At 36.2% G+C, this 13,396-nt stretch overlaps 1 protein-coding gene across 2 annotated transcripts in view; it reads left to right on the top strand.

Moving 5' to 3' along the window:
- Positions 1–13,396, top strand: part of TTC21B (tetratricopeptide repeat domain 21B) — an 86,853-nt gene that overhangs the window by 19,250 nt on the left and 54,207 nt on the right. For both annotated transcript variants that reach the window (XM_022569935.2, XM_022569937.2), the window contains exons 9-14: positions 800–992; positions 1,432–1,529; positions 1,838–2,038; positions 5,910–6,039; positions 9,803–9,960; positions 12,027–12,251. In XM_022569935.2, coding sequence (XP_022425643.2) covers positions 800–992; positions 1,432–1,529; positions 1,838–2,038; positions 5,910–6,039; positions 9,803–9,960; positions 12,027–12,251 — 1,005 coding nt within the window. The remainder of the gene's footprint in view (positions 1–799; positions 993–1,431; positions 1,530–1,837; positions 2,039–5,909; positions 6,040–9,802; positions 9,961–12,026; positions 12,252–13,396) is intronic.

Below are 13,396 nucleotides of genomic sequence, written 5' to 3' on the forward strand. Positions count from 1 at the left end.
AAGATTGTCAGATCATGTGAAATTTAGAGGAACTGTCCCTGCCCCGCCGCCCCACTATTATGGAAGTTTGAGTTAAGGGGGGGTATTTACCTTTTTTATTTACCTACTGCCAGACACATGGTTTTTATTACTTTACAACAAATCAAACAATTTAGTAAGTAACAACTCTTCAAACTTGTTATGTTCAAAAAGTGTATATTTATTCTGACAGCATTGCCATTTCTTGAAATATTTTTGAAGGCTTTTTTTCAAGAAGATTCTAAGGCATGGTTCTCACTGGTGGTATACTTGTCTTTAGGGGTAAAGCAGATCCTTGTCCTAGCTTTTGATTCAATAAAAATATATATATTCAATAAAATATATATGTTTCTCTATATTACTCTAGATATACACACACGTATATATATATATATATATATATACACACACACATAAATATATATAAAACCTTAAAGTAATGATTTTCTTTTCTGATTACAGGACAATCATGAGACAGTTTGAAAAAAGAGCTCTGAATATTTTGCTTGTGCAGCATCATTAGAAGCAGTAAACTTTTCAAGATAGCTGTTTTTTAAAAGCATTACTCATAAGGTTGTTTAAATTCTGATAGGATATGAACTCTTGCTGCACTGTCTAGATAGTAAATGGAGTAGTTTTATTTTTCTTTATGAAATTATTTTATATTCTTCCTACATTCTGAATCTGTGAAATAAAAATTATTTATATGTACATTTAGAAAAAATGAATTCTTCCGAGTAGAAGTGTTTTAATCTAACTTAAATTTTTTTTTTCTTTTTAGTGTGGACGTAGTCAACTGATTCTTCAAAAAACCCAAACATTACTAGAGAGAGCTTTTAGTTTAACTCCTCAGCAATCAGAATTTGCTACAGAACTTGGATACCAAATGATTTTACAGGGGAAAGTTAAAGAGGCATTGAAGTGGTATAAGACTGCCATGACACTAGATGAAACCAGTGTCTCTGCACTAATTGGTATGACAACCATATCTTTGAGTGATCCTCATACAGATGCAAGTAATGATTGCTTTTCATACCGGCCATTAAAGAAGAAAAGACATATTTTATGGTTTTCTAAAATTAAACTGTTCACCACTGTCTACAACAGAAAAAAAAACATGTACCTTTAAGAATAAAATTTTTACTTCTTAAATACTATCTTAAGAGAATAGATTTTTATGAGATAATTCACATAAATTATGAATACTGTAGTAACTGATTTTCTGTGGGTACAAAGCTACCCATTTTCTTTTCTTTCACTCTTTCTTCTTCTGTCTTTGTTTTTAAATCTAAAACTTAGATGTATTATGGCAAAAAAAATCTTGTTTAATTTTGTTTGCGTTAGCTTGAAGTGTACGTGCGTGAAATGATGTGGATTTTTACCATTTTTGTTTATTTTATTTTATTTTTTTAGGATTTATCCAATGTCAATTAATAGAAGGGCAACTACAAGAAGCAGATCAGCAGTTAGAATTCCTTAGCGAAATTCAGCAGTCTATTGGAAAATCGGCGGTATAGTATTTTATTTTATCAGATGGTAGATCCTAGCTACTATTTATAAAATATGAAATTTTTAATGTCTTAATATTTAGTAATGGTTTTAGAAGACTATTGTACACTAATTTTAATATGTAATTACATTTATTAATTTACCTCTGTGCATAATTAGACTTAAGATTCTAAAAATCCGTCCAAGCTAATAATTTAAGTTTGAACAAATACTGTACATAAACAGCACTTCATATTCTTTTGAAATCTAAGTAGAAATAAATGGCTTTATAACTGCATGGAGTAATTTATGAAAACTACCTATTTTCCAGGAATTAACCTATTTACATGCAGTTCTTGCTATGAAGAAAAATAAACGACAAGAAGAAGTTATTAATTTGTTAAATGATGTCCTAGACACTCATTTTTCACACTTAGAAGATTTACCTCTTGGAATACAGTATTTTGAGAAGTTAAATCCTGATTTCTTGCTAGAAATTATTACAGAATATCTGAATTTCTGTCCACTGCAGGTAAGTAATTCTGGGACTTATTTTCAAGGATGCATTTACATGGTGTTTTATAAAAGATGCTAATAAATTATGTTCTACATGTTAGACTATAATCGGCATCTTAAAATGGAAGTATTTGTATCTATATTAGGTGAAATAATTTTTAATGAAACTATTTACAGTAATGACTACTATCAGCTAATAAATGTGTTGGTTTACAAACATTCATTTGTAATTCATAAAATCTTAAATTTAAACAAAGTATTAGAAGTCATTTAATTCAGACACCCACCTGGTATTCTAATCTACTCTACAACATCCTCATTAAGTGCCCATCCCATCTCTGGATGCACTCAGAGATGCAGTTCGTATTGTATAACTGTGATTATTAGACTGTATTTCCTATGTTAACTCAGACTTCGCTTTATATTACAAAATTCACCCATTTATCGGTCCTTCTTCTGTTCTGGAGTGACATGGAGCAAGTCCAGCTACTTAGTCTAGGCAAGGACCATTCCTCATTCATAAAACACACCTTCAGATTTTGGAAATTAGTTTTCATGTTCCTCTAAACAATTCCAGGTTTCCAGCCATTTCTTTATTCATGACATAGTTTGAGCACGCTGGTTGTAAGCCTGAGGATGTTTTTCATTTGATCAGTGCCTCATTAAGCTCACTCTTCCAAATATGGATTTGGACTGCAAGACTTAGAAGAGATTCTTTGCTCCCTAATTCTGGATGTCCATCTAGCTTCCTTTTTGTGAATCACATTACATTATCGACCCCTATTGAATTAACTGTTAACTGAAGTCCTTAGATTGGTTATTCACTATAACTTTGGACCCAAGTGTAGGACTCTACATTTATCCCTGTGAAATTTTCTCTCTCCAGATTTATCCCATAATTCCAGATTACCTTGTCCTTTTGGATCCTGATTGTCATCTGCCTGTCTAGCTCTGAGTAGAACAAAGAATGGAGCCCTCTTTTGTATTGCCAGGGAGTTCATTCCCAGTTAATGTGGATCCGTTAGTCAACACTCTCACTACAGACAGTAAGCAGATGACTTGACTTTATTATACTCAACTCACAACTCAACACAGGGATATCGTGACGGGCACTAGCAAATATTTCATTCCTAAAAGCATTCTCTCTGATTTACAGCTTCAGTAACTGTAAATGAACTTCAGTAACTGTTCATGACCTTCCCTTAGGGAACTCATGCTGCCTTTCATTGACCATCATGTCCTTTTCCAGACTTTGATGACCTGTTTTTTTTCAACTAATCCATCTGGAATCACACCTGGGATTGATCTCAGTCTCAGTCATATCTGTTTTCAGTTGCTAAGGAGTTGGAAAACATTTTTCAGTACTCATGCAGTATTTAGATTTCATTCAACAAATGCCTGCACAAGTGTGTTGCTCAGAGCTGGGGAAATAGTTTGTAAAAACAAACTACAACCCTTGCCTTCTTGAAACATGAGTACTAGCAGGAGGAGACGTAATATAATTAAGTCAATCATGTAGCGTGTTAGAATATCACAGAAGAAAATAACAGAACAGGGCAGAGGGGGTAGTAATTTTAGATAAGGTGGTCTGGGTAGGCCTCATTAAGATGGGAAAATTTGAACAAAAACTTGAAGGTTGTGGGAATATGGTATAGAGTGTTTCAGGCAAAGGGAGCTGTTGTGCAGGTGGCCCAAAGGGACACAGAGATGAGTGTGCCCAGGACAGTGTGAGGAGTTGGGGAGTAGTCACTGTGAGGTCTCAGCGCAGAGACCAGTGTGGTAACTTCTCTGGCTTCAGTTCTGAGTACAGCGGGGAGCCACCAGAAGGCTTCCAGCATGATCCAGTTCAGCATTTTAAAAGGAGTCTTCTGGCAGCTCTGCCGAGAGTAAACTGTACAAGGAGCAAAAAATAACGTGTTAAATGGTAGTTGGGTCCCTAGTCCACAGACATCCTATTTTTCCATAATATAACCTTCATCAGCATGATAAGAATCTAATTAGCATTTAAAATGCTGTTTTCCTGGGGAAATATCAGGAAGGCAGACCTGTCTCTCCAGCTCCATTTCTACTTTGGCCCTTTTATATATATACTTTCTAAAATCAAACATATTATCTTAGAGATTGTCTATATAAGTCCTGGTTTTTTTCTATGATTCACTGTGAAATTACAGTAAAAAACAATGAGTAATTCTTAGCAGTTGGCAGAGAACATTATCAGAACTTCACCCTTTTACCTATGCTTTCATTATTTTCAGTTACACTGAAGAAATAAATGTTTTAAGAATATACTCTGTACCCATTACTGTGTGAGTCTGTCATACAGAGTGAAGTAAGTCAGAAAGAGAAAAACAAATACCATATGCTAACACATATATATGGAATCTAAGAAAAAAAAAAAGGTCATGAAGAACCTGGGGTAAGATGGGAATAAAGACACAGACCTACTAGAGAATGGACTTGAGGATATGGGGAGGGCAAAGGGTAAGCTGTGACAAAGTGAGAGAGTGACATTGACATATATACACTACCAAACGTAAAATAGGTAGCTAGTGGGAAGCAGCCGCATAGCACAGGGAGGTCAGCTCCGAGCTTTGTGACCACCTAGAGGGGTGGGATAGTGAGGGTGGGAGGGAGACGCAAGAGGGAAGAGGTGTATAACTGATTCACTTTGTTATAACGCAGAAACTAACACAACATTGTAAAGCAATTATACTCCAATAAAGATGTTTAAAAATAAATAAATAAATAAAATGGATCAAATGCCAAAAAAAAAAAGTCTGATCTTTGAGACACGTAAAGATACTTAGCCCTATAAGAGAGGCAAAACAAAATATGAAACTACTATAGAACTGTATAAGACAAAGAATGCTGAATTATTATATAGATTATAAGCACTATAGAAATTTCAAGAAGTTGAAGTATTCTAGGCATCAATAGTTTTATACTCTGAAAATCCTTTTGAGCGCACATTTTTTTGATGCCTCAACATAGTGAGAAGATACCACACTTTCTTGTTAGTAACAATGGCTCTTCGTAGGAGTGACTGTCAGTAAGAGGTGGTGCTCCAGTTAAGAATCTGTGTATGTGGAGTGTAAGATTGGGGGGATGGGAGGATCATCCTTCAGATAAAGAAAGGAGCATTAGTAAGGCAAAGCAGGGAGAATGAACATTTGATATTTAAACTCTAATATCACATTTCTAAATTGTGAGTGAATAACCACTGGATAAAGGTGGGTTGAATAGGCAGCCATTAAAAGAATAAAAAGTAGTACTGCTTTAGTTATCGTATTCACTATTAATAAAAAGAGAAAAAAAATTTGAGGGCCTACAACATGCCAGGCGGAAAAGTGGGGAATATGAAGGTATGAGACATTTGGTGTAGTATACGTGAGTGTTCAAGCTTCAGATTTTTACTAGAATGGTGAAATCTGAATTCTCTAAAAACTGACCTTACAGTATTTTAGGGGGTGGTGCAAGTTACTCAACTGAGTAAATCACAAGGCAGGTTTAGAGTTAGAACTCACATTGCCTTGACTCTCAATTCCAGCAAGAAACTACCTCTCGTTATCATTCCTCTGAACAGATAGGTTTTCTCGACAGAGTTTTTAAACAGATACGCTCATTTCATATGTTATCAAATTAGTAACTGTATAATAATTTCACAGTTGTTTCGCTGAGCAAAAGCCATCATTTATATAGTCTGTTCATAGATCCCAGGGAGATAAATTAGTGTTAGTCCAGTCATAGTACAAATATTGGGCAATAAATAGAATAAGACAAATTTTAGAAAAATATGTGATTTTTGCTCTTCACATTACAATTAATATGTTTATTTTTAGCTAAATACTATTATAAACCTCTAAAAAATGATCTGCTGATTTGTTTAGCCTGCAAGTCCTGGACAACCTCTTTCTCCACTTCTCAGACGTTGTACCTCAATCCTGGAGACTATAGTAAGAACTGTTCCCGGTCTTCTGCAAGCTGTCTTCCTAATAGCAAAAGTGAAATATTTGTCAGGTAAGATATACATTAGAATCTTAAAATAACCTTTATATTCTGATGTTGATAAGAACTAGTATAAACAAACTAAGAACTCCTCATATGAATAGTCACATAAAATAGTCACATAGGATAGCCTTCATAGAATAGTCACATAAAATGTACCTTTTACGTGTGCACAGATAAGTAATTTTTATCCAAAATAAAACTGCATAACTTTCTTTACTATTTATTCTTTAAAAAATTACTATAAACTTCTGTGGTTTAAGTGAATTTCTGGGAAAATACAGTTCTACCACTTAAAAAATGTCCATCAGGTGGTACTAGGTCCTGGCAGTATAATTTATAGTCTTTAATCTCTCCTTTGAACAGATTATAATGGTTGACTCATTGGCATGACCAAATGTGATGTTCACCAGGTTTCAGGCCTTTAAGAAATTCATTGATTAATTTCTATTTAGTTTCTGTGATTGGTTATACATAGCTTTAAAAAAATATCCTCAGTTATAACCTTAGATTTTTAGGACACAAACATATGTATGACAATACATATAAAAATAGACCATCATATGGTACTTATGTATGTATCTTTGCTGGCTGAATGCTATGCAAAGTAAGTTAAGTTTGTAAAGTCCTATAGGACAGAAACCAACTTCAAGGTGTTCGTTATCGTTAACAGTTACTTCTTGTACATAATGGAACGAGTTAAGAGTTTGACCTTACTAATTTTTTGGATTTGTTTTAACTGTTTTGGGGGTTTTTTAAAAATAAATTTATTTATTTATTTATTTTTGGCTGCATTGGGTCTTTGCTGCTGTGCGCGGGTTTTCTCTAGTTGGAGCGAGCGGGGCCTACTCTTCGTTGTGGTGTGCGGGCTTCTCATTGTGGTGGCTTCTCTTGTTGTGGAGCATGGGCTCTAGGCCCGCGGGCTTCAGTAGTTATGGCGCACGGGGTTGGTTGCTCCAGGGCATGTGGGATCTTCCCGCACCAGGACTCGAACCCGTGACCCCTGCATTGGCAGGCAGATTCTTAACCACTGTGCCACAAGGGAAGTCCCTTTAACTGTTTTAAAAAGAGAACCAAATGATCACAAAAGCTTGTTTCACTTCTAAAATACTCTAGTTGTAAGAAGTGACTCTCTATTACCTTCTCTGATTGAGTTCTTTTGAGCCACATCATATTTCTACTTTCTTCCCAGTTAGAACTGGTATCACCTACTAGGTGATCAAACTGGGACTTTGAGTTCTGTGATTAATTTGTAAACACTCATTATTTATTTTGAATTTTGATACAAATCAGTTTCAATATAGTAATAGTTAATTGCCAAAGTCTTAGGAAGGAAACTCTTGTATATTAACCCCATTTTTAAAAAGAGCAGCCTGAAATAATGTGAAACAGTGGTGGCACGGTCTGAATAGCAGTATTCTTGCTAAATTGCCAACTGCAGTGACTTCCGGCACCAACTACCTGGAGTTGGGCTAAACTTCACAGGTTAAGGGCACAATTCTCCATCATACTGCCCTCATTTTAGATAGCAGCCACAAGATCAGGGTTCCCAGGGCCTCCTGCACTTCTGACTAGCTTGCTACTAATTTAAGTGTTCTTATGATTCCCTTCAGGTTCGATAATTCTCTAGAAAGACTCACAGAACTCAGAAAAGCACTATATCTAGGATTAGAGTGTTGTGATAGCAAACTGAAATTTGAAAGTCATCCAAACCAGCAAAAGGAAGAGGTGCTGAGGGTGAGGTCTGGGAGGGTCCCAGATGTGAAGCTTCCATTGTCCTCTCCCTGTGGAGTCAGGACACATCAACTTTCCGACACATCAATGTATGACGACACCTGTGGAACATTAGGAACCAAGAGAACTCACCCAAGGTTCGGTATCCAGAGTTTTATTAGGGTTTTATTACATAGACGGACTGAATCTTTGGCCATGTGATTGAAGTCAGTCTCCAGCTCCCCTCTCCTTAGGTTAGGCTGATTATAGGTGGCTCAAAGCCCTACCCTTCTATTCACAGGGTTGGTCTTTCTGGCATGGCCAGCCAACCATCCTGAGTCACATCATTAGCATAAGCTCTCAGGGCCCACCATGAATAACAAAGATTCTCCTATTGCTTGGGAAATTCCAAGATTTAGAGACTGTCTCCTGGGAACTGTCTCCCTGTCTCCCTGGGATAAAGGCCAGCCAAATTCTTTATTACATAGGACCTGACAAAGGCAGAACTGCGGGACAGAAATTTCTTCCATTTTTCTCTCAAGAGAAATTGGGCCGCTCTTAGAGATAAGAATGTGATATTGATGTGATCTTTGTTTTTATGGCCTGTTTTTTCCCAACAGTGATGACCCGTTTCTCCATTTTGAAATACTTAGTGGCCTCTTGAAGCTAACCGGACATATTCTTCCTCCTTATCTTTAGAAGAAACAAAAAAGATTATGATTTCAGTTATTCATACAGTCCTCATTGTTTTTTCCAGTCTCTTATTTGCAAACCCTAATTCTTTTCTATGTACTCTCTCCACTTAGTAATAACCTCTTTTTTCAAATTATCTCCTTAATCCTCCTCCTTCCTAAAAGAATATGGGGGTGGTAATTTGCATGCAAATTTATTATGCTTAATCTTCCCTTCTTTTTTTGTCTGCACAGTTCTGAGTGTTGGATTGTATCACAGTGAAAAAGAATCTAATGTTTATTATGCTTGATGGTTAACCGACAAATTTAGACACTGTATTTAATAAGTTATTGTGCTACCCCAGCTAAATTATTGTTCATTAATCCTCTGTCTCTAAGAAAGCGTTTTCTGTTTAAATGGATTTCTGTTAGAAGAAAGTTGAGCGTTTGGGAACTGAAGGCCTGACTGTTAGCCTTACTTTGTCTGTTAAGGTGTTAGGTAAGGTTACAGAGAGTAATTGAACGGATACCTTAGCAGAGTTACATGGGGAGCTGGCCTAGCTACACCTACTTAAGGCCAGTTTATGAGACGGCTAAATGCAAATCAGTGTGGGTGACATCACGAAACTTCTAGCACCTAGAGTCTGTGCTGTTGTTTCTCTGAAGAGCCTCTTCTACCTTATCTGTCAGCCCAAGGTAGATTCCAGTATTCTGTTCACTTTCATCTTGATCATATCCTTCTATTTTAAGATTCCCAGATGTACTTACTAACCTATAATGGAATATAATCTGCAAAAATGCTGAATCATTATGCTGTATACCTGAAACTAACACAGTATTGCAAACCAACTACAATAAAAGAAAAAGTCTTCCAGATGTACAATACCTGTGGTTCCAAAACATCTGATATTTCAGTTAGTATTTAAAGGCATTTTAAATCTGTAACTCACATTTCTAACCCCCTGGAATATATCCTTATGCCTTTTTTGGTTATTTTTTGTACAGTAGTAAAATTTCTAGCCTAGATGTGGCACTATAACATTCTGCTTAAATTTCTATGTCTTACATAACTTATTTTAATGAAATTGTAAATTAAAAAAATTTTTTTGACAAGGAGAATACAGGTACATTTAAAGGGCTTCAGATTTTTTCACATACTTTTCCTTATTTGCTCCTTATGACCAAGGGATGGCCTGGCTTTAGATATATTCTTTCATGCATATTAAAAAGAAACTGACTAGTGCAGGTAGAGGTTGAGCTAAGGCCTTACGAACAGAGAACTTTTAAGTTCAAACACCAGAACTATCCCTAGACTAAATACTTTTCTCCCTGTTCTCTCAGGTTTCCTCTTGATCATTTTGTATTATAATAGTGCTTTGTTTCCTCATTAGGTGATATTGAAGCAGCTTATAATAATCTGCAGCATTGCCTAGAACACAGTCCTTCCTATGCAGATGCTCATCTCCTGATGGCTCAGGTTTATTTGTCTCAGGAAAAAATCAAATTGTGTTCTCAGTCTCTTGAACTTTGTCTGAGCTATAATTTTAAGGTAAGTGTTCCAGACTCAAGTGGATAAGGCATATCGCCCTCCTTGAACCTTTAGCAAATGTTTACATATTCAACTATTTTGTTTCTTAGCCTGTAATATTTTGCTAATAAATGCATTATTAATGGAATTTTTTTTTTTTTTTTTTTTTGCGGTACGTGGGCCTCTCACTGTTGTGGCCGCTCCCCTTGCGGAGCACAGGCTCCGGACGCGCAGGCTCAGCGGCCATGGCTCACGGGCCCAGCTGCTCCGCGGCATGTGGGATCCTCCCAGACCGGGGCACGAACCCGTGTCCCCTGCATCGGCAGGCGGACTCTCAACCACTACGCCACCAGGGAAGCCGATAATGGAAAATATTTTGAACTCATTAGCAGTAGGAGAAAAAAATGGAGGCACCTGTGGTGTAGTTAAACAACTATATGGACTTGGCAACAAAAGACCTGGAGATAGTGTCTGGTCTTTTCACCTGTCTCTCTCTGAACCTCAGTTTTCTTTTCTAGAACACTTATATAATAATACCCTACAATTACAGTGAACATTAAATGCAATATGAATATGTAGAGATAATTGTACACTGTAGAGCATTGTGCCAAATATTTTTATGTATAAGGATTTTATTTTATTGCCTGTTTCTTGGACCTTGGTGTTTAATAACTTTTTAGATACATCATCAGAGAACAGCTAGTCATTTTGAAAGTTGGTATGTGGTTTGAGGATATAAACACACTAGATTTCTATCCAAGGTATTCTGTGTGGACATCTCATATCCCTGAGCATTATGGAAAGTCCTAGGTTCAGGGGCTTCCTGAGCAACCTGGAATCAAGGAGGAGCTCCTCATACTTTTGCTTTGGTTGGCAGTGTCTTGAGCCCTTCGATGTGAGAACACTTTAGTGCACTGGAGAATTCAAGTTCCAGGCAAGGTTTGCAGAAGGTAATGCTTGCTTCTTAGGACGGTAGTTCTCAAGACTGGTGGTGCATTGTGACCCCAGTGCCAGTGCCCTAGCCAGTGAATCAGAATCTCTGAGAGAAGAGCGTAAGCATGATTATTTACACAAGGCCCACAGGTAAACACGGTGCCTAGCTACGGCTCAGAACCCAGCATTAGGAGGACTGTAGCCATCCTGGAGGTTAGATGGCTGCCACATCATCTCATTCTGGACCATCTTCTTCCCTTTGACTCCTTCCTCATCTTTTGTCATTCTCTTTATTTTTCCTGTATATGCTGTTGATACCCAAAATAAAGACAGGAGATTCATTACTACGTGTTTCAGAGTAGTATCAAAGGGTAAAACCAATGTTTGATTAACGTGTCCTGAAATTTTTAATCTTAAATTATTTGTTTGTTTGTTTATTTGTTTATTTAATTTATTTACTTTTGGCTGCATTGGGTCTTTGTTGCTGCACGCGGGCTTTCTCTAGTTGCAGCAAGGGGGCTACTCTTTGTTGCGGTGCGGTGGCTTCTCTTGTTGCAGAACACGGCCTTCAGTAGTTGTGGCTTGCAGGCTCTAGAGCGCAGGCTCAGTAGTTGTGGCACACGGGCTTAGTTGCTCTGCGGCATGTGGGATCTTCCCGGACCAGGGCTCAAACTCGTGTCCCCTGCATTGACAGGTGGATTCTTAACCACCGTGCCACCAGGGAAGCCCTGAAATTTTTAATCTTAAAATTAGAAAATAAAGAAAAGACAAGAAACTGTGTAGAAATCTGATAACTTTATCTCAGTATGAGAAGTCTGAGGTAAAGGAATTCATTTCCTAAAAACTAAAATAATTTCTTAGAATATATTTGCTAGCCTTATAAACTTTGTGTGCAATTTCTTTCCTCTCATAGTAGAAGTACTTAACTTGTTTGTTAACCAACGGAACACTAGGTAGTGTCAGGTTACCTGAATTCTGATTTAATATAATAAATGATCAGAACATGAGTAAGAGGACAGAAATAGACCTCATGCATACAATCACAGGGTAGACTGTCTTCAAAGATCCTATTATTATAACATTTGATGGATTGTAAACTATGTATTGATGTTGTAAACACTCCAAGGAAGTATTTCTGAATATTATTTTTTCAGGTGAGAGAATATCCTTTATATCATTTGATAAAAGCTCAGTCACAAAAGAAAATGGGAGAAATAGCAGAAGCAATTAAAACCCTGCATATAGCAATGAGTTTACCAGGAATGAGGAGAACTGGAACTTCCTCAAAGTCAAAATACAGAAAAACTGAAGTCGATGCAAGCCATCGTTTATCAGTCTTTCTTGAGTTGGTAGAGGTTCACCGCTTAAATGGAGAACAGGTAGGTCAAGTGTAATTCAGTGGCTCACATCTGAACTTTGTTATTCAAGTATATAGAGTCATAGGAAATGAAAAAGCTAAAATTATTCGCTTGATCAAGTGGTAAAGTTTAGAAAATTTATTTCTCATCACTTAGCACCAGATCATGTTACTTTCTATAGCCCCTGAATTTAGACGTAGTTTGTACTGGGATGACTTTATGTATCAGTGTACTTACATTGGCTACCATGAGATGTAATACTAGATATATACTGTATGTGTAATATGAGTAATAATATAATGTAATATGATGTACTGTAGTATGTATTATGTATATAATAATATGTATGATTACTTTGGCTATCATGAAATGTAATAATATAATATAGTTATAATTCTGTGAATTCCTAAAAGGGCTCACACACATATACACAGAAGCGCACACACACACACACAGATGTACTACTGGAATAAAATTAAAGTACCAATCTGAAATTCTAATAGCTGAGAAAATAAAAGAACCACTGAAATAATACAGCTTTGTTAAACTAACAGGACAATCATAAAATCAAATACTTGAAAAAATACAGATAGATAGATCATAAAATCAAATACTTAAAGAATAATATAGATAGGTAGATGGATAGATAGGTAGAAAGAAGGCAAACAAAAATGTAATTCTGAGAAAAGAATTAGAACCTTGTAGAAAATGAGGAACTTAACATCATTTATATTTGTTTTTTAAGTTGCAGCTGTTGCTAATCAGTTATTTCATTATTTCATATTTTAGTGGAAATTAAGAAGACTGTGTCCAGATACTTGCCCAATCTCAAAGAATTTCCAGTTCACTAATAAATTAATGTAAAATGCACTTAATAAGAAGAACCAATTCTACTATAGATAGTTGATTCTGAAATGCACTGTTTTTTTCACATTTTAACATTTCTTAAATCAGAATGTTTTAAAATCTCTAAAGCTGAGATGAATTAAAATCAATGACATTTTAGATTCATTGAGGTACAGATTTGGAAATTAGGAAATATATTCACCTGGGGTATAACAAAAATGACATCCTAGTGTAGGGAATAACGTAATCTGCTAGGTAATGAATGTAGAGCCATCGGGTACAGAGGGTGACTGTGGACTGGATCCCATCCAAGATGCAGT

The sequence above is a fragment of the Delphinapterus leucas genome, chromosome 8, assembly GCF_059928025.1.
Source record: "Delphinapterus leucas isolate spDelLeu-1000000601 "Yukka" chromosome 8, BTC_Dleu_Yukka2, whole genome shotgun sequence".
In the NCBI taxonomy this organism is placed as follows: Eukaryota; Metazoa; Chordata; class Mammalia; order Artiodactyla; family Monodontidae; genus Delphinapterus; species Delphinapterus leucas.